The 21,087-nt window shown below is 46.8% G+C and overlaps 2 protein-coding genes across 2 annotated transcripts; both read left to right on the forward strand.

The window, feature by feature from the left end:
* The first annotated feature begins 1,765 nt into the window (after positions 1–1,765).
* On the forward strand, positions 1,766–15,556 carry LOC149350468 (tubulin beta-4B chain-like). The gene is made up of 7 exons (XM_089575539.1): positions 1,766–1,790; positions 1,858–1,868; positions 2,345–2,453; positions 3,253–3,363; positions 8,691–8,935; positions 9,026–9,225; positions 15,418–15,556. Exons 1-7 carry the CDS (start codon positions 1,766–1,768, stop codon positions 15,554–15,556), a joined length of 840 nt encoding a protein of 279 aa, XP_089431665.1.
* On the forward strand, positions 15,418–16,216 carry LOC149350469 (tubulin beta chain). Its single transcript, XM_089576881.1, has 2 exons — positions 15,418–15,854; positions 16,065–16,216. The coding sequence occupies exons 1-2, from the start codon at positions 15,572–15,574 to the stop codon at positions 16,214–16,216; spliced, it is 435 nt and encodes a 144-aa protein (XP_089433007.1). The 5' UTR covers positions 15,418–15,571.
* The last annotated feature ends 4,871 nt before the right edge of the window (positions 16,217–21,087 follow it).

Here is a 21,087-nt window from a genome sequence, read left to right on the forward strand (position 1 = left end):
TCGGAAGGCGCAAGTAGGTTAAGGAGCAGGACACGAATTAGCCAAGAAAAATTATAAGGGAGTCACAGAAACGAGTGATTCAGCATAGCCTGGTGGACGTAATAAAAATAAGGTGATCCCGGTAAGAGAATTTTTTGAGGTGGAGCTGTGACCTAGAATGGCGATGCCATGCTAGCATAACTATACTGCTTCAACTGAGCTCAATGGAGCATAACAGTGGGCGATTGGAAATGGGAGCACTTTAACCCAAGTCGAGAGCAGTCCGGGCTGCAGAGTGCAAGGAAGTCACATGATATTAAACGTCATATTCTTGCCCTTTTCTCTTTTATTCGGTTCCGTTGCTCTGCGCATGGGCGCAGAGCGACGGAGCCTTCTATTCCTTCTCCCAAGATCCACTAGCTGAAAACAAACCGCCAAGTAATATCAGGCATGCGCAGTACGGGTTCACGACAGGTGCAGAGTAGCAGCTGAAAGCGCACATCTGTCACTTCCCACGCGCAGTTTGCGCCTGGTAGAAGCGGATTAGATAGCGTCTTCGGCGTTTACATTCATTACTTTGCTTTCATTGCGCATTCTAGAAAGGGCGCCACATCTTGTAAAAAAGCCTGGATATAGATTTAATTTCAGTCTGAACGCGGACAGATGTTGAGCATCCCTGCTGGCAAATATCGAGGAAACGACGGAGTTGTCGAAATGCACTAGGACGATCGCCAGTGCAGCAATTAATAATCTTGAAGCCATGACTGGCAGTCAGGCTAGCTAGCACGCACCCAGAGAATAGTGGGGGAGCAAGCGCCGTCACATGACATGCATGCTCTCGGAGCGCGGTGTGCGTTCCAGTGGCAGAACAAGTACTCCTTCACCCCGCATGCTACTGCTCTACTCCTCCCTGCTCGACACGTTCCAGTGCTGAGCGTAGGAAGGATATTACACATGTGCACATTTAGAGGACCAAGCAGGGCTTGTACATAAATAACCTGTGGGGCATGAAAACGAGATCAATGGGTGCCTATAAAAGGGAGGTCTGGCAAGGACACTGAGTTGGGATCGGTGGAAACACAATTTTTGTAGCCTGAGGTATATCTGCACAGTGAAAACTGAAACAGACGTAAGGTTGGTGGGACTAGCGCTTCAAAGTTATAACATGTTAATTACCACCAACTTGGGCAGCTCTATAGGCTCGACCAAAGTGCTTCCTGCCGCTTCAAAAAGAACAAGGAGTCGAAGCTTGAAGGCAGATGCACCAGGCAACTAAACAAGTCCGATTCTGAAATTGGACGGAGTGAACCGATTAAATGAAGCAATACTAGAAAAAAAAAGAAGCTGGAGAATTAGCGCCACGATCGGCTCTCTCTGGCGCGAGTGAAGAATTTAAGCACGAAGAAAAGAAAGCCGAGGAAAGGCACGAAGCGTGCAGTGACGTCTACCGCGTTCGCCCCTGCCGCCACATGGGAGGACCCCGCGCTTTCCGAAACGAGAAATAGTCCCTATGTAATTACGCATATCCTTTATGGTGGATCAGTTGCGTCAGCTGATGATTTCGCATCCAAGCTCGCAGCCGCATTTAACTTGGCAGCAAAAAGCCGCACCTTTTTGTTAGGCGTTATTAAGCTGTTCCTTGTACGAGTAGGAACACGGTCGAGAGTGACGTGTTGCAGCACAGAGAGGCTTACAAATACCAGGGCACTTGCGTGTCAGCCATTTTGAGATCCTCTTAGAGGTCATCTTTCACGATTCGCGAGATTGTGCACATCCAGTTGGGACAATGCGCCAACAAGATCGCTGCGAAGGTAAGTCACCTCTCCGTGTTTTTCTGATTTCGCGGCTCAAGAGCACGTTGGTTTCTTTTTGTCTCAGAGTCTGCTCCGGTGAGTTTCATTTGCAAATTCACGTAGGGTCGTTAACACCATGTTCAAGAACCTTGTTTCAGGCTACGGGCGTAAGCAGTAACGTGTTTTCAGAGCGATGATTTCACGTTTACGTTTTAACGACCGCTAGCGCTACACGAGCGTGACCTCAGCCGTCATCTGAGATTAGTTTAAACTTCGTTAAGGTATTTCGAATAAATGTTTTCGATAAATGTTTTTCTCATTGCCTGCCTGCCTCAGTTACATCAATGTAACTGTGAGGCTTTGCCGAAGTTCCGCGACCGGCGAGCTGCGGGACCTGAGACCGCGAACCCGACTGCTCCGATAAAAGGGAACCGGTAGCTGTAGCTTTGTTTTCTGAGGCGTTTAACATCATTTCGTGTTCCGCGCGACTTTCAGGCGCTGAATGTGCTTTGATGCTCGCCGGCGTTTGATGTGACGCCATGCTGATTTGTGATTTCTTTACCCGCTTGCAGTTTTGGGAGGCAATCTCAGCTGAGCACTCCATAGAGGCCGACGGGGTGTTCTACGGAATATCCGATCAGCAGATCGAAAAGATCGGCGTATTCTACGCACTTTCCCCCGGTGCGTGCCTTTCTCTAGTTCAGTTACTTTCACTCTACACTCGTCGCGTCGCGTTTGAGTGCACCCTGCTGCTGTGTTCGCGCTGTTCAAATGACGCCCCACTTTACAGCGGAGTAGTCGGCGGCATGCTCTTGTTCGAGCTTTTCGTACTATTCTTGCATGATTTTGTTGCAGTCGCAGTGTAACGTCTCGCTGCCTTTTGCATTTAAGGCACTTTGTATTATTGCAGCTTTTCTAGCCGGTTTGTCTACAGTCTTACAAATCTCGGTTTGAGTGCCCTTGACGATCGCGCCTTGTACTGCATCGTTGTGGCGCCGAAATTCCGCCATTTGTCTCACCTGCAAGCCAAGTTTTGTTTTGTTTCCCTATATGCCATACGGGTTTCAGTTTGTTATCTGTTTAATCCCGAGTCTATTTATGAACAATTTAGATATAACATTATTTCTTATCGGAATGACGGGATCGCAGCGAGACATTTCGGGGCACCGCTGTCACTTTAATTTAGGTTTTAATTTGTTTTACACTTTTTTACGATTGACACTGTCTACCTCCTTGTTTTATACTCTACACCCAGTGTAATGTATATTTTTAAGACTGTTATTTAAGTCTGTTAACCCTGTTTTGACTTGCTTTTCCTTGTTGCACGTTTTCTCATCCTTGTTGTTTTTGCTTGCTTAGTTGCTCCTTTCTGTCTTGTTTTCGTCTTTCTCTGGGACCATTCCAGCGAGGTGATGCAGGCATTCGTCATGGACACATATAATCTTTTCTTCCACTGAGTGAGATTTCTTTTTTGCTTCAGGCGGTAAGTACGTGCCTCGTTCTGTACTGGCGGACCTCGAGCCGGGAACCATGGACGCGGTGCGCTGGAGTCACTTCGGCGGACTCTTTCGTCCGGACAACTTCGTGTTTGGTAAGCGGCTGCTCCTCATTGTCTCTGCTCCTGCCGTCTTAGATTTTAAACGTCGCTAAAATAACAAGACTGACTCACGCGCCTAGATGAGCGCGCAGTGTTAATTACACCTTTAATGCAAAGAAATGACTACATTTGCAAACACACACGTCCAAACACTACTTTTTTCCTCTCAAATTGTTCCTAAAGCTGCAGTGTTTAACCTGAGCGCTATTAGAGAGAAATATTGCGTGTGAGTTTAATCTGAAGCCAGCCGTACCAGTTTAGCACAGATATTTTTGTCGCAAACCACGAATTGCAGGCGCATAATTGATACAAGTATGGTCCCGAGACTTCGCGCATTTTTAAGCGAGAAAATGGGAGGGGGGATCGCATTTCTTCAGCGATAAATATTCTCGGGAAAATCGTGAAAAAGCTGTCAGAAGTCTGCGTTATAAAGATGGCCGGCATTATACAGTGACTATATTTTGCCGCCGTCGGTGTTACGAGGGTTGCACCATTGCGTTGCCCATTAATTGATTAATTTATTTATTTATTTATTTATTTCAAAATACTGCAGGCCAATATGTTTGCCCATGCAGGAGGGGCTATGCAAGGCATTTAAAATGACAAATTTCAAAAGAAATACACGGGATTACAATCAATGAGCAGGATAACGAAATACAACGCTCATCCACTCAAGAAAATGTTTCTCAACAGTTTTATTAAAATTGGAGAACTGCAAAATGGCCTCGGGAATTGAGTTCCAGTCGGGAACAGTCCGTGGAAAAAAGCTGTGCTTGAAAGAATCAGTCCTTGCAAAAAAGGGTACGAGCAAATGAATTCATGAATCGTGTGTTCGACGCGACAATTGTTTGAGAATTGCGGGGCGGGGTATGTTTAATTTATATGTTGATAGGTTATGCATAAAAAATAGACGGGATATTTTTCTGCGTACTTGAAGTAATGGAATATGATTGGTTTTATTAGCGTTGTAGGTGAGTCTAACCTCCTGTATTTGTTATAAATAAACCTAAACGCTTTCCTTTTCGCCATCTCTAACTTGTACAGGGCTTTCTTTATGAATGGATCCCATAATACCGAAGCTTTCTTATGCAATCAGCCAGTTTTGCGAGTAAATATAATGTAGTCTTTGTGAGGAACCCGTTTCGATGAGTCTCTAGTCGGGTCACGTGACGTCCTGTAGCAACATGGCATGGCATCTTTTCAACCTTGTCAAAATGAATGTCAAACGCACCAGTTTTTCGAGCTTAACAAGACTCCATAACAGAACCCTTTCGCTAAATCACCTCACACTGTCAGGTGACATTGAGCTGTTTTCACCATGACCTGACACATTTTACTGCGCTAGCAGATTGAAGGCCGACCCACACGAAGCGAACTTTCACGACGAACTTCGCGCGGCCAGCACTAGCGCGGCAGAACGCCGGCTTGTAGTCGCCGTGTTGCGCACATGCGGCGAAAAACACGCGGCCGCTGCCGCCATGATTTCAGTGTTGCTAGAAACGGCGTGATTCTAAACCTAAACCAAACCAGAACTTAGACTGGAGGACGCGGAGAAAGCACTCGGGCTGCCCACACTGTGCAGTAGTAATCGTGATCGGGTCTAGCCGCGTCGTGTAGCTGTGCGGTGTGCGGCAGCGTTTTTGTGTCCTAGAAAAGTATTGGTCGCATCTGGACGGCTGCGATCAATTTATCATAGTATACGCGATGCGCACAGCTTATGTCGTCACATTATCTATTTTGGTAGCCGAGTGAAATGCGACGGACGGAAGCCAGACGCGGTCGCGCCCTCATTTGTCCGTGCTGGCAGCCCGCATTGGCCTTGGCCGCTTCTGGCGAGCGGCTGACCACCAGGCGAACATACCCAGCCCGACATGATCGACAGTGAACTGCCGCCGGCCTACGGGCGGATGCCGCACGGCGGCTCTTCGCCAGTTTTTCGCGGGAAAATCGCTCCATGTGTCTCGGCCTTCAGTAATACGTTGCAGAAAATCCGCCGCTGCCGTCAATATGAAGCCTCAGAGAAAGTGAAGAGGAGGATAGTAATACAGGTAAATAGTGGAGAGGGTGAAACTGGGGAGGAGTAACGTGGGGAGGGGACAGTGGAAAGGGTAGGCACTGCGAGCGCAGGGCCCACCGCAGCAATCGGAATGATTGCGTGTAAATTTTTTAACCTTGTCAGGATCGGCGTCAAAGAAAACGTTCTTCGTTCAACAAGGCTGTAGCACTGGCTTACCCGGACCACGAGAACGCAAGAACTAGCAGAATAAGAATGGGGTGGTGCTCATTTCGCAGCCAGAGGAAAGTCTACAAAAGTTGCATCTTGACAGTAGTCACCTGTGGAGCGGTGTCTTGGAACATAACGAAAAGGCTCAAAATTAAGTCCAGGATAGCGTAGCGAGCCATGCAAGAGAAAATGAAGAAGAGAGCAGATCAGGTCAGGGAACAAACGCGAGCAGATGATATAGTTGATATTATAGGCAGGACATGTAGGGCGAAATCGAGATAACCGATGGGCTGTCAATACCGGAAGAGATCCAAGAGAAGGCAAGCGTAGCAGGGGGCGGCAGAAAGTCAGGTGTGCAGAGGAGATTAGGAAATGTGCGAGGATAAGGTGACCGCAGCTGGAACGAGGGAGAGTTAATTGGATGGATATCGAGAGGCCTTTGTCCTGCAGTGGACACAGGCCGATGATGATGATGACACTGACGCAATTTTCCGCAACTTTGGGGTGATAAATTGCGTTCCATTCTCCGTAAGTGACAGGATCCCGTGTTGGTCGGAAATCAGCCAGCCTTCCTGTTGCTTTGGTCGAAGCGGAACTGATGTATCGCGAAGATGGTTGCGGCTGCCAGGTTCGCCGCACAGGCCTACTTACGGCTTCAGCGCTCCCGTTCTTGTATTCTATGCTTAATAACGGGGCTTAGTAAAGGATAGTGAATAGCATATTCTCTTTTAACCCTTTTAATTCCAAAATTATGAAGAACTGAACGAAAAAAATCGTCGCCTGCACATTATACTTACCATAGTCAACATTGTCTAGAAGGAGAAGTAAACGTGGATTCCGCCTCTGAATCGGTAGCCGCGCCGCTATGCTTAGATCTGCGCACATATTGAGTGTATTATTTTATCTTTTTATTTATCTATTTATTTATGTATATACCCAAAGGGCCCATTCGGGCGTTACATATTGATTCATATGTATCAGATTCAGCAGCGCGAACACTACACAGGAAGAAGGAGGAGAAGATAGTACAGAGCGCTGAACTTCCAACTTTTATTTGAACAAAACTGAACCCGCACTTATATACACACGCCAGGTAAAATCCCACCAGGGGGAGTAATCAAGGCGTGCGATCGAACTGGGACCCACACGATGTCCAGGGCATCAAAAAGATAACTAGAATCGCACTATACAAAGTGCGGGTTCAGTCTTGTTCAAATAAAAGTACTATCTTCTTTTCCTTCTTCCTGTGTTGTGTTCGCGCTGCTGATACATATGGATCGCAGCCAACTAGCCCGGCACATGGTGTTATTCAAGTTACATAGTGGGGAGTCAATAACGCAAAAATGATTACAACGAGCACATAAGTAAAAGTTGCACTTCACTTAATTTCAAAGTCCGCTTTTTCACTTTTTCAATAAATTTAGCGCAAGTGTTAGGCTAGTATGCAAACTTTCAGACCATTTGTCCGAGGTTTGTCTCGAGAAGAGTCTCACTGCTACGGCTGAATTCACGTTTCATGCCAAACAATAGCCAAGCAAAATACGAAACCTCGTCTACCCGGCATTGTTGCGCCTCTCTAGGGTGGATGAGTAGTCGCAGCGCCATCTTTCCCGCTTGGAAATGTTCAGGAACTCTGTTGCTCATAATGTTTTTAGCGCCGTTAAATTAAGAAATCATGGACAACAATGAGCGTTTGGTTCATTTTGTGCAGCTATAGCTACACTGATTCCTTTCCCTTTCCAACCCACAAGAAGCACTTCACTGACGCAGAAATCGCAACGACTGCACAGAAAAACGTCGTTAGTGCTCTCGAGGCATAATCTATTCCTCTTGCTTGAGTTGACGTCTCCGTTTAGTGGTCCTTAAAGCGAGTGGAATCTGACAGGCTGGTTAGCTGCCTTGCGATCATCACACCTGTGGCACACTCACATGGGCCTACGCTACTACAGCCCTTGCTGCAGTGTGCATAACGTCTTTTGCTGCCTAGGGATATGTGAATAGTACTTCACAAATAAAATACGAATAGCGTAGGTTTGCTATGGAATCGAATAAGAATAGTGCCCCTGACACCCAAATCAAATACGAACTGATTAGTGATTAAAACCTAATCAATTACGAATCGAATCTTTTACGATTATTCGCTGCTTGTGTGAATATTCATACAAAACAAATAATAATGACAAACAATGAAGCGCTAACGGTGGCACTGTGGTTCGGAGGTGTGCCTTACGGTGCTATAGATGCAGCTGTCTAATGACGCAACTCTGATCTTCACTAGGGGGTACGTGAAGTCAGAATATTAACTGTACTACCAACATGTGAAACTAACCCTTTGCTACTCATGGCGACACCGTAAAACTAGCGCCATATTTCAGTAGGTGAGGAGCGAGAGCTGCGTATGAGTCATGGTTTTTGTGAGCGGACATAACAGCAAAGTTTGCTGAACCTACCTGAGCCCCTCTGGCGTCGCCCTGTCTTAGAGGTCATATATGAGCTTTATGAACGCTTCCACATGAATGGAAACGAACCGTAGCTGCGCAGAAGCATCCAAACATCGCAGAACGATAGCAGCAATATGCTGTGCGCCCTCTGAATGGGCCGTTTTTTAAACGGTCGTCGAAGAAAATAATGGCATGCCTTCGTCGAACTTCTCGCAAATTGTTTCAAAACTATTCAAAAAATGACTATATCCGATTCGTTTGGAAGAATTTTGAACGGATGCTACTTGATTCCTTGATTCATTCAGCTAATCGAGCAGGAGGATATCGATGCACCACGCGAAAATTTCTAGTATTCGCACGCCCCTACTGTTGCCCGGACCGTTTTACATCATATTCCGCATGAGGCGCTTTCTGGAGTGTAATGCCTTGGCATCGTAGTATGTCCTAGCGAGAAATTCCAGGTATGTTGCCTGCTGTTAATCGCTGCGCTTGCTGCTGCATTCAGGCAACATGACCTCCTCTCGGGCACCGTTGAGACTGCTCTAAGCAGTATGTTCGACGCGTGACTTTTCCTTTGTGCATTTTCCAGTAACGATTTTGGCTTTGGCGTTTTTTTTTTGTTAAAAATATACGCCCTTCCCTGTCTGCCTATACAGGCCAGTGGGGTTCGGGCAACAACTGGGCCAAGGGACACTACACTGAGGGAGCCGAACTGGTGGACTCTGTGCTCGACGTCGTCCGCAAAGAAGCGGAAGACTGCGACTGCTTGCATGGTTTCCAGCTCACTCATTCCCTCGGGGGTGGCACAGGATCTGGCATGGGTACACTGCTCCTGTGTAAGATATTTGAAGAGTACCCGGATCGCCTCATGAACACATTCAGCGTTGTTCCCTCTCACAAGGTTAGTGGCAATACCTTTTAGAAGATAATTCATTGTTCCCGTGGTGCATCAGACATGACACATTTATATGGGGCTGCGTTCCGTCTCCAGGTGTCGGACTCTGTTGTTGAGCCCTACAATGCCACCCTCGCTCTACACCAGTTGTTGGAGAACGCAGATGGAACCTTTTGCATAGACAACGAGGCACTCTACGACATCTGCTTCCGGACCCTCAAGATCACGACTCCCACCTACGGACATCTCAACCACTTGGCGTCTGCGGCAATGTCGGGCGTGACCACATGTCTGAGGTGGGTGTACAACTTCTTCTATATATTTACGCTAAATCAGCTTGCACTGGAGCCCCAAAACGCTATAGCAAGGTAAGAACGGGGTCTAGATTGTTGCTTACTGTGCACGGAATCGCGCTAGTCTGGCTACTACAGGACGAAACACAGACGAAAGAACGCGCTTCTTCTGTCTTATCTTTCATTCCTGTGTGTATCTGTCTTATGGGAATCAGTATGTCGCGGTTCTTCCCACAAAACGTTGGTTGCAGCTTTGATAGTTACGCAAAGCGCTGCGGTCTTATGACGGGGATAAGCAAGCAACTCAAGCGGGCTTACCGAGCGTAGGGTAACCGAGACATGCTCAAAGTGCACTACCAGATTTCTGCTTAGGATATGAGGCAGGCAGACAGATCCACTTGTTGCAAGCAGGCAACAAATGACGCAGACATGCTGAAAACCCAACGATTTTTTTAGCGTAAGCTTGTGTCCTGGAAAGAATAAGCTCGGATGTGGCGACGGTAGCGCGCGCTTGGAGGGTGTCTAGATCGGAATGGCTAATGGCGAATTCCATTCGGTGATCCAGAGCACATTTCGGAATCCGCGTAGGAGCAAGATACCGAGGGAGTCTTGGAACCATACCGTCGCAGTGTAGTGAGAACTCAGGATCTGAATCCAATTCACCCACTGAAACACGCCCTTCGGTTTCGCGGAGCAAGCAAAATTGCTCCTGATCGCCGATTTGATTACGCCAGAAGTATGTCAACCATGCTCTGTTGAAACTGGATTCGGACTTTTCCGGAAAACAGACGCACACTGTAATGAAAGTCACTAATGACGCGGAATCTAACAAATGTGAATGAGGAGCTTCACTTACCTGGTAGCGTCTAACGCCCAGACGCCAGGCGGCTTGCCGCGCGGGGTGAAGAAAGGAACTAAACCCTCTATTACGCCCCTCATTACAAGCATCTATCTGAAGCTCGGAACAAAACAATCAGAAACAACTGTTCATTGAGCGTCTATGAGCGTGGGTAATGTGCCTCTGAGCTTACTTCCACGTCTGCAACACGTTTCTTGGACGTTTTCGCGCAGTCGCGAACACCTTAAAAATTTGTAAGGTGACGAGGAGTCTTGCCCGGATCATGATAACGGCAGTTTTTTTTTTTTTACTGATTCATTGCCGATGAACCGGCGTCGACGCGCAGTGACCGCTCATGTAGTGCGTGTCGCTTCGTAAGTTGTGCAGAATTGGGCCATTGGGCTCTGCCCGACTACGCATGTCCGATATAGCATCTGTCCTTAATCGCGGTCCTTAATCCTATCATCGGCTCATTCTGCCCCAGGGTGCTGTATGCAAAAACTACGTGGGGCACAATAGATGCCAGGATCTTGTGTTCTCTGTCAGTGTACAAGGTGAGCATGTCAGCGATTGTTTAAGCGTTAGTTCGTTGGTCGATCGATGGCCGTCAGTCGTCATGTAGTGATGTCTAGTAGGTTACAGCAATAATTGTTTCTCAACGCTGGCAGCCGAAGAAGACTATTTCAATCGTTTGGTCAGACCTCGTTGGGTATTCGATCGTTTAGGAAACCCTGCTGGGTTTGCTAGCGATGATTTTGGTTGTTAAAACGGTGCAAAACGCTGGCAACTCTTGACGCAGTATGCGATACTGGCGAATAGACACAGCCAGTAATGCTCCTGAATTCTGCGATATGTAGTAATTATTCCGAGATGATAAAAGGCTAACGGCCACGCACCCTCCCTCCGTGTGGCAAACAAAAGGTCACGTGGTTTCAGTGATAAAATTATGTAGTCCGTCGCGTCCTCGAAAGCGGATGTAGGCATGAAATGCACTCAAGAAAAGGAGCGCATCTAGGAAAGGCTCATAGATGGCGGTATCCCATCACTCCGGTATCCTGCAGGTCCTTTGGCTGCTGAAGGTGACCCCTCCTTCGCCTGGTCTCCCTAGAACGCAGCTTACCATTGCTTTATGTATCAAGTACCCTCCTGGTGTGCTATCCACGTTTACATGAGGGCACTACGGCATAAAAGTTAATGTAAACGCAGCTCCTGGCAGCTTTCGGGTCTTGAGGAGCCTCCGCTATCGGCAACATTTCGTATCTGCACGACAGTGCGCTCGGATTGAAAACTGAAAAGTGGTTTTGAAGAAAAGAAATGACGCAGTAACTGTATCGCAAATCTCGGTGGACACTCGAACCGCGCCGTAAGGGAAGGGATAAAGGAGTAGAGTGAAAGGAGAAATGAAGAAAGAGGTGCCGTAGTGGAGGTCTCCTGAATAATTGCGACCACCTGGGGATCTTTAGCGTGCACTGACATCGCACAGCACACGGGCGCCTTTTGCGTTCCGCCTCCATCGAAACGCGGCCGCCGCGGTTGGCTTCGAACCCGGGTACTCCGGCTCAGTAGACGAGCGCCTTAACCATTGAGCCACCGCGGTGGGTCACTCAGATTCTTTCGTTGATTTCGGCGCTCACCTCGTCTCGCTGCTTACGCTGTTTCAAGTGCTACAGTGCTCACCCGCTCTTCAGCGGACTTAGCAAACATAGGGGGCACAGAACGAACAGAGAAATGAAGACTTTGAATGCATAGCGCGAGAGGCTAACAATTAGATGAGGCGGCGCGAGAGGCTTCGGCGATGGATCAGGGGTCTAGCTGCTTTTATGTTCCGCCACTGGTTCGAACCTCGCGGGGGCTACAGTATGGTAAGTTCTGCTGGATGTCACTCGGATGGAAAGTTTAGGAATATTTAGGAAAAATTGGGCTTCGTGTTTGGCTCCAGGTTTGTCTCTGTTTTCGAAAGATGTTCAGGGTAGCTTTTCGAGAAATGGTAGCTAGGAGCATTTCATTCCCATCAAAACTACTGATTAAAAAGTGTTACTCGCGGAAAAATGTGTGAGGTGCGTGCTAAGGGCGAACATTTTGCTTCGTTTCTCTTTCAAAAGAAGGCCTTATCTTATGTGCTCGTACATTTCTGGATTTAAGGGGCAGTGGGTCATTTTCAAATCCATTGGGAGCACGGCCATTCACGGGTAGTGGTAGGAAGCCAGAGCTGGGCACGATATTTCAAAAAAGTATCTTCGGTACTGATACCCGATACCCTGAACATTTGAAAAATTTCGATACCGATAAAAGATACATTCAGTGAATTGACTTTCGGTACCGATACTCGATAGTGTATCTTCGATACTTCGAGACACCATTGAAACCGATATTACGGTGATTAGCTAATTTCTCCATGGTTTCTAGAATCTTTAGCGTCTACAGTATAGCAAACTGTTTTTTAAAGGGCTTAAACTAGGCCGGCTGCACAAATTGAGTGATGGTGCAATTTCTTCAAAGTGGACCGTCAGCGCCGCCGATTTCGTTAAAATTTCAACTGAGCAGACAAGGGAAGAAAAATGAGGGGCCCTATTTAATAGAAGAGGAAAGTATTTTTTTAAAACCTGATGCTCTTCCCGCGAAGTTGTCTGTGACCACTGAACTACAATCGTATAAGCTTTTAAGTGTTTTTGAGGGTCTTCATTCGTTGCATGAAGCATCCGCCTCTCTCACTGCTCCACGCTGAAAGGCGCAAGCTCCCGCGTTTTGGAAGCCTGATAACTAATTTCTCCAGCAGTGGGTTTAGCAGACGTCACGAGTTGAAGGTTCTGTGCATAAAACTGGAAATAAGAGGAAAAAAAAAAGGTCTGAAAGTATTTATTAGGGGAAACATAATGAAATGAAAATCGAAATCAAAAACATAGATTATCTTTGTTTAGAAAGAGCCTCGCGATTTGGCATTGCCGTAAGCGAAACAAATGAAAACAGCCTTTCTTCAGCAGGATATGAGCACGTTACCGTGTTGTACAGTCGGGGACAAAAGTCTCTGGACCACGTGATCCTCAAAAGAAGACCGTAGCTCTGCTATTAGCCGGCGTCTGGAAACTAAACTTCTGTAGATGACAGAATAAAATTATTACTTTCACCTCCCCAAGTGTGGTCTCCAGCCGCAGGCTAATAGCGGAGCTATGGGCTTCGTTCCCGAGACTTTTGTCCCCGACTGTACTTGAAGTCGCTTTTACCTACGGATAAGGGCGAAACATGACCACGTCCGCTCGAAGATCTTGGAAGTAGCTCACAAAAGAAAAAAAAAATGACTTCGGTCGAGCAAACACTGACCCCATCAACAATACGGCACCGGGGCAGATGTCCATCGGCTGAATTCACAAGCTCTGACACTTGTTTTCTTTTCCTAGGCGCATACTCAAAACGAGAGATTCTGCTTAATGAGAGAGACATTTCAATGCGCAGTCTCCTAAAGAACAACTGCCATCAGAGGGCAAGCACCTCAGCGCGTGCTGCTCTGTGGCTTTCAGCCTATTGAAAATGTTGACGCATATTTTAAAAACAAGTTTGCCGTGCGCTCGCAAATTGCTCAAGGCGAAAGACGAGTGTAAAGTGCCGGAATACGTTTTCAGTGCAGCGGGGCTTTCGGACATTTTCGGGAAATGTGCGGCCGAAATGAAAAGCCACACCTATGACGTCATGTTGGAGCCGAGTCTCGTCCTTTTGCGGATAACTTCGTCATCGCGTCCACATAGTCCCATTTCATTTCATTTCATGTAGCTGTGCACAAAACAGCGAATTATTGCGGGTGCGCAACGCCAACCTGCAAAGGCGACTGCCGGGGTTGGGTGTAAGCCCGCGGCTGCACCAGCAGTGCTTATGAACCACCACAACCAAGAATCGTGCACAGACCTGCCTTGCGCGTGGCGTAGCTCGTCATTACGTCTAGCGTTGAGCACGAAATAGAACATGAAAGCGCTGTTCAAACTAAGTGTGGTTAAGGCCAAGATTTTGTTTGACGAGGTAGTGAAACGGCGCCATTAAAATAATGTTTCTGCGGTGTTTTCTCTAAGTCGGCTTCTACCTCCTCTGCGAAAAAATTTTATTTCCGACCGTTTTCCGGCGGCATTCATGCAGCTGTTCTGACAATGATATACGCAACAATAGTGTTCCACGGTATATTGGTGTCTTATAGTTAGGGCGGTAAGCCATGATTTGTCAGCAGGCAGCAAGAAAGCCAGCTTTCTTACTGCGCGAAGACACTTTCTGGCAAATGAAACTAGGCTGTACCGTCTATCTTCCAAGCAAAGATGCCTTCTGCTTGGGCCAAGCAGTGGCCTGCAGTATTATGAAATAAATAGACCAAACAAGGAGAAAAGGAAAAGACAAGCCATCTCTTGGGATATAATTTTCTCCGAACTGAATTTCAGGGCACGGTTGCACTTTTCCAATACATTCATTTGTCGTGTTGAAAAGAAGGTCCGGGGAAAGTCTTTGCTCCCAGGAATGAGCAGCGCAAGTTCTGAAAAGGACTTAAGACCGTGTCTCAGTGTACGGGACGTCTCTGAGTATCGGTTTGAGGGGCAGTTTCTGCATTTCCTTGTAAAGTGAGCAAAGCATTTCGGCCGGATGTCCTAAATGATTTCGAGCCGGTATGTCCTCGAACATTTATCGTGGTGCGGGTTGTTTTTATTGTTCGTTCTTGTGTTCCCAGTATTCTGCATGAAGGAAACACTGGCGACAACAGCGATCTTTCTTCCTCTCGCATTTGTGTGGTAGGAAAAGGAGACCTGATTTCCGCGGAATGAACAAAAAAGCAGGCATGCTGGCCAACTTTTCGGTTTTGTAATGTCACTAATTGTTTCGCATGTGCAGTGTCACGTCAAGTCGTTTTAAGACGATTATGAATCAAGTGATATGGTTGGAATCGCCACCACTTCTTTGTGGACTAGATTTCATTAAACGATGAAAACTTGGCACGACAAATTCGCCAAAATAGAGCACCGAGGACCTACATTCATAATGCCTAAATATGCAGGCAGTATTAAAAAAAAAAACTCTGACGTTAAAGATGCTGGAAAGAGTCAGGAAGCGGAGGAAGCGGAGGGAGGGAGGGAGGGAGGGAGGGAGGGATGGAGCGTATTTAAGAGGAGAGGACGGAGGGTCATAGAAAACAAAGTGAGAGTGAGGGCTAGGGAGGGTCAGCAATGGGGATGAGGGTGGAAATGGGAGAGGGTGTTACAGGTGAAGGTGAGGGAGGAAAATCAAGACTGAGAGGATCTGCGAATACCTGGTTCCAAGGAACCGAACCAAAGTGGCATCGCTGTAAAATCTGGGTCCACACGTATTAAGGCTCTTCGCTTTCCTCTCAGGTTCCCTGGACAGCTGAACGCCGACCTTCGCAAACTGGCCGTCAACATGGTGCCACTCCCACGCCTGCACTTCTTCATGCCTGGCTTTGCTCCACTCACATCCAGAGACAGCAGGCAGTTCCGGGCACTGACTGTGTAGGAGCTGACAGAGCAGATGTTCGACGCCAAAAACATGATGGTTGCTTGCGACCCCCACCATGGTCGTTACGTGACGGTTGCCGCAATTTTCAGAGGTCGAATGAACATGAGAGAAGTCGACGAGAACATGCTGGACATCCAGAACAAGAACTCTGCGTTCTTCGTCGAATGGGTACCGAACAATGTTAAGACAGCTGTCTGTGACATCCCATTGCAGGGTCTCAAGATGTCCTCTACTTTCATTGGGAACAGCACGGCTATTCAGGAGCTCTTCAAGCGAATCTCCGGGCAGTTCACGAGTAAGCAGTGCTCGTCCTTGAGCTTCTCTTTCTAGCCTCATGCCCTGTATTATACCGCCCATTCTTATCTGTTTGGAACAGCGTATAAGTTGTACATGTGAACCACGTCTGGTGACCAAGTGTACTTATTTTTTTCGCAGCCATGTTCCGCCGCAAGGCATTCTTGCATTGGTACACCGGGGAGGGCATGGATGAAGCGGAGTTTCGCAGCCATGTTCCGCCGCAAGGCATTCTTGCATTGGTACACCGGGGAGGGCATGGATGAAGCGGAGTTCACCGAAGCGGAGTCCAACATTAACGATCTGATTTCAGAGTACCAACAGTACCAGGAAGCTACTGTCGAGGAAGAGGGCGGGTTCTGAAACCAACGGGATGCACAGGTTTAACTTTTTTTTACTTTTTTTTCACCTGCGCAGACAAGGGAGAGCCAATCTTTTTGCAAGTTTGTTTTTCAGTAAAGTCTTCTGTTATTTTGCCTTCCAACCAATCAATTCTCTTCGCCTTTTACCTCCCCTGCAAGTGCCAGAGGAACATAGCCTGAAGCCTCTCTAGCTCCTGACAAATATTTTAATAACCTGGTAATGCGCTTCGGCCGACGTCAACTAACCAGGTAATAGTTGTACTCCTTAAGGGCTCATTAAGAAAAGGTACCAAAATGTCTCATTTTTTATAACTTGAAATTCTTCCATAGCATGTTTGAAACACATTTTACAGCAGAAAGTAATGTTATATTAGCCCTATCTTTTGTTCGCTCTTGGAACTTCAGAAAGAAAGGGTTGGTTTTGAATAGCAGCGCACGAAATGCACTATTCATTCACTGATTCCCTCCAAACTACTGGAGACTACCAACGGTGTGGTAGCGCTCAAAACACGGCACTCGAATATTGCCTTCTCGCACCAACTACGCTGGATCCTCGTTTCCTTGCGGATGTTTTTGCCTTGAATCACGGTGTAGGAATCAACACCATGCCTTGAAAAAACTCGAAGTTCATATCCTCATCGCTAGCGCTATCATCTTTCTGCGAAGGGTGAGCCTTAACTCAGAAAAGAACGCCTTCTGCCGTCTAGTGTGGAAAATCTCAACAAAAACACTTCTCTGCCACCAGATTCTTGGTGTGAATATATGGTCTACTGTTGTGCAGCCTTGACGAAAGCCAGCCTGGTCTTTTGGTTGACTGACATCCACTTTTACTCCAGTTTTATTAGCGATTACCTTGTAAATACTGTGCAAACATTAAAAACCAAGCTGAACGGTCTAATACTTCAAGTTCTTGACGTTCCCCTTCTTATAGGCTAAGATGGTGTTAGCGTTCTTCTAGGATTTCGGTGCTGTCAAGATCATAAGGCACTGCGTATAGCGTGTAAGTTTTTCTAGCGCAGTATTCCCACAATTATTCAACAAATCTGCATTTACATAATCCTCAACTGAACAACTCATCTCAACTCACCGGACACTTTCCCCATTTCCATTTTATATAAGGTTTTCTTCTCCAGTTCACTACCTCCGTCATTAGCATCCAGATTAATGCGGCTACAAGTGTGCAAAATTTTACAGCTATTTTAACTCTCTCACCCTAATTTTTGCCAATGACTGATTTCCTGAAAAAAAAAGACTGACTATTGAAAAAGCTTGAAATCTATGAAATCCAGTGACATCTTAATTATGAACAGCAATTCGTTAAAATTTAATCCTATCATGAGTTAAGAATGATCAAAAGAGGTTTTCCCCGGGGCATTATTCTGGGTCCAGTACTATTCAATATTTAATGACCTTAAAGATATTTCTATTAAGCCAAAATATGTTTGTATATACGGATGATGCCAGTATCTTTTTAGCCGCTGCTGACTGCAATACACTCTTAATCGAAGCAAACCCCTTCCTTACAAACCTTCGAAAACTGACACCAGTAAACCATGTAAGAATTAATGTTAATAAAACGAAAGCTATTCTATTTTGGCCAAAATCAAAGCAAATCAACATTCCTGCAAGTTTAAAGTACGGAGAAGAACTAAATATAGTCGACAGATCAAAATCCAGGGAGTCACTTTTTCCCCAAGACATGTTGTGGGATAACCATGTTGCCTCCAGTTTAACACGGTTGTCTCGTTTAGTTATGGTCATATCACGGCGTAGAACATATTTGCCATTTCGAGTAAAAAAATTCTTTTTTAGAAATGTCTTTTTTATTTCTATCTGAATTACTGCTTTCTGTTTTGGGGTTGAGCTACGCATAGAAATTTGCAAAAGATATTTATTCTAAAAAAAAAGTTTCTTAGGATCCTTTATGACTTGCCATATAACAGCCACACACAAAACTTTTTCCAAAAAGCTGGAATAATGCCAGTACAAAGTCTCTATAAAATTAACTGTCACCTTCAAACAAGAAATAACACGCAATCGAATGTTTCTACATGAATTATCATTGTTAGAAGAGAGCGTTGCAACGTACACTACCCGTCACGAACAAAAATGAAATGGTTGGTTTAGGTTGGTTTATGGGGTTTAACGTCCAAAAAAAAAAATGAAATGTTATAGCCCCTCGCACTAATTACTTTATGGAAAAATGTCGTTCACCTTGGCAACACTCCTTAATCAGTACAGTTGGTTGGTTGGTTTATGGGGTTTTAACGTCCCAAAGCGACTAAGGCTATGAGAGACGCCGTAGTGGAGGGCTCCGGAAATTTCGACCACCTGGGGTTCTTTAACGTGCACTGACATCGCACAGTACACGGGCCTCTAGAATTTCTCCTCCAAAGAAATTCCAGCCGCCGCGGCCGGGATCGAACCCGCGTCTTTTGGGTCAGCAGCCGAACACCATAACCGCTGAGCCACCGCGGAGGCAATCAGTACAGTAAAACTGGTACTGACCTTTTCAAAAAGACTAAAGAAATGCGCCCGTACTATGCACTCCTGCCAAAACTTCCCATTGACTTTTTGTTTTCATTGGATGTATACATTTCTAATGAAGGTTTGCATATTTATTATTGTTTCATTCCTAGGTTATATTTTCATTGCAGATGTCGTAAATATAGAAAATTTGAGTGTGTGATTCAGAAGCTGTGAATAATGTATTTTTGAGTGTGTTTCCTTTTCCTTACTCTCGCCTTGTAAGAGTGGGCTGTGGGCTTTGGTAACGCTGCCGTTTCTTAAGGCAGCTTTTAACTGCAGCCCCCCTCCCCCCCTCATCACTTTGATGGAAATAAACTATTTGATTGATTGATTGACGCTCCTGACCACTTTTAGGCTATCCCACCCACCATCCCTTAGTTTGAGCGTGCTCGATCCTCTCCATATTGTACTTCCCTATGTCGTTTACCTTTAACGTATTGATTAGCTTTGACAGTTCCGCAAGGACTATCCTATCTATGGGGCTGAAGGCTTTCATACTTTGGTTTTTCTTAATCGATTTCAAACGCTGCGCTGTTTCACCGCGCCCCTGGCTTCCGAACGTTATTTCCCTTCTTTGAGGGTAACTCGTACTCCACAGCCAGTTAGCTGCGGCGCGCATGTTAAGAATAGTGGTGGGGTGGTTCGAGCTAGTAGGTAATTCACATGAGGTTTCGTTCCTGTAAAGGCCAATAAAGCGTTTAGTGGAAGTTTAGCACTTGTGTCCTGTCTTGTCCTTTCATTTTTGCGCTGTGGAACCTCATGACAAGAGTAGTGACCTCTTTCAGCTAAAACCGAAAAATCTCACCCCTAGTTACAGCATGGAGGCTCAGTCCGCGTGACACTGCAGCTGTTCTTTCTTCTCCGCCCTCTCTGCTTTCCTTCTCTAGCGTTCTTGTCCTCCTCGCACTGCGTCGCGGTTACGCCGGCGCTGAGCTACGCCGAGATCTCGGGAAACGAGACATTGACAGCTGCCGCTGTAACATAAGGACTCTGTCGACTAATGAAGTGCACATATCGTTATTGTTGCGATAGTAATAAAATTCCCCGTTCACGAGAAAAGCCGGCGTCCGTCCGTCCGTCCGTCCGAGTTAGTGTCCATGTCCGTACCACCTGCCCACTGGGTTGTGGGCAAGCTTCCCACCATAGCAGGCTGAATTTAAATTAATTCAAATAAATTCATTGCAGTTGCTACCTGCTAACCATGCCACTGCGCGTCAGCTCATTGGTCGAGGGAGAGACAGCCTCCCGAGGAGCTATCTGTGCAAAAATCTGTGCAAAAATAAGCCTTGCGGGAGTTGTGAAAAAGCAGTCTGGGTCTCAAAACCCCCATCGGAGGCTGTGTCTGAAACAGCCACGTGCCGGGGCAGTGACACATCGCCTAACCGCTGCACCATTGGGCCAGTAGTGATATGAGGACCCACCGCGATCTAATAAACTTGCGCGGGAGGGATCTCTAAAGCTATCTCAATATACTCTTAAGGGTACGTTAATCGTCGTCCAATAGCAACGCAGTCGCCGAAGCCAACTACGCCGAGTAGGTCTAGTGCGAGGGCGCAGCTCTCCATCGACGTGGGACCGCGGGAGCGAGCTGTCTGTGAGCTTCCATGGACTCCTAGCCTGCCAGTCATGACCGCAGGGCTCCGAGCTGCCTCACGAGCAAGAAACGACAGCATGGCTACTCCTCGGTTTTGAGAGCGGATAGTGGCTGGCCATCCGAACGGCGCCAGAAAGCTGGGCGGTGGCGCCTCCCACTGAGGTGCGGTTTGGGGGCAGTACTTGACTTCAGCGAAAGTTCGGCTCGATGCACGGTGAAGCAGCGGTGTCTGAATTTCCTTTCTACCATCGCGCATCCCCTGCGCCGCGAAATTGGAGGACACGGCGTACTACCCAGGTAGCATCGATGTAGTCTGGGAGTACCTGTACTCGTAGATCGGCGGACTCATGAGTCGTCTCACGCGGGCTCACTCAGGCTCATTTCAGACCACGGTCTCAGTCGCGAGTGAGTCCGGACTCACATTCATATCGTGATCTGAGTCGTGAGTGAGCGCGGACTCCCATTCAGGTAATGAGTGGAGTCGTGACTGAGCCTACACTCATATGAGTTCGGACTCACGTTCAAATCATGATCTGAGTCGTCCTAGTCAGTACGGTAGAATGTAGGCCTCTCTCGTCAAATAAGTCCATGTTGTCAGGTTGCGCAATCCCTATAAGTAAGGCAGTTGTGCATTTAGAGGTATCACTCCGCAATATTACATGTCTCTGCCAATTGGGAGACTCGATCTCGTCGCCAAACGCTTTCTGCTCGCCTAGCGCTGCTCACTGCGATCACTCGCTCAGAGCAAT

Source organism: Amblyomma mixtum, chromosome 3 (genome assembly GCF_055824585.1).
Source record: "Amblyomma mixtum isolate Tamu chromosome 3, ASM5582458v1, whole genome shotgun sequence".
Classification (NCBI taxonomy): Eukaryota; Metazoa; Arthropoda; class Arachnida; order Ixodida; family Ixodidae; genus Amblyomma; species Amblyomma mixtum.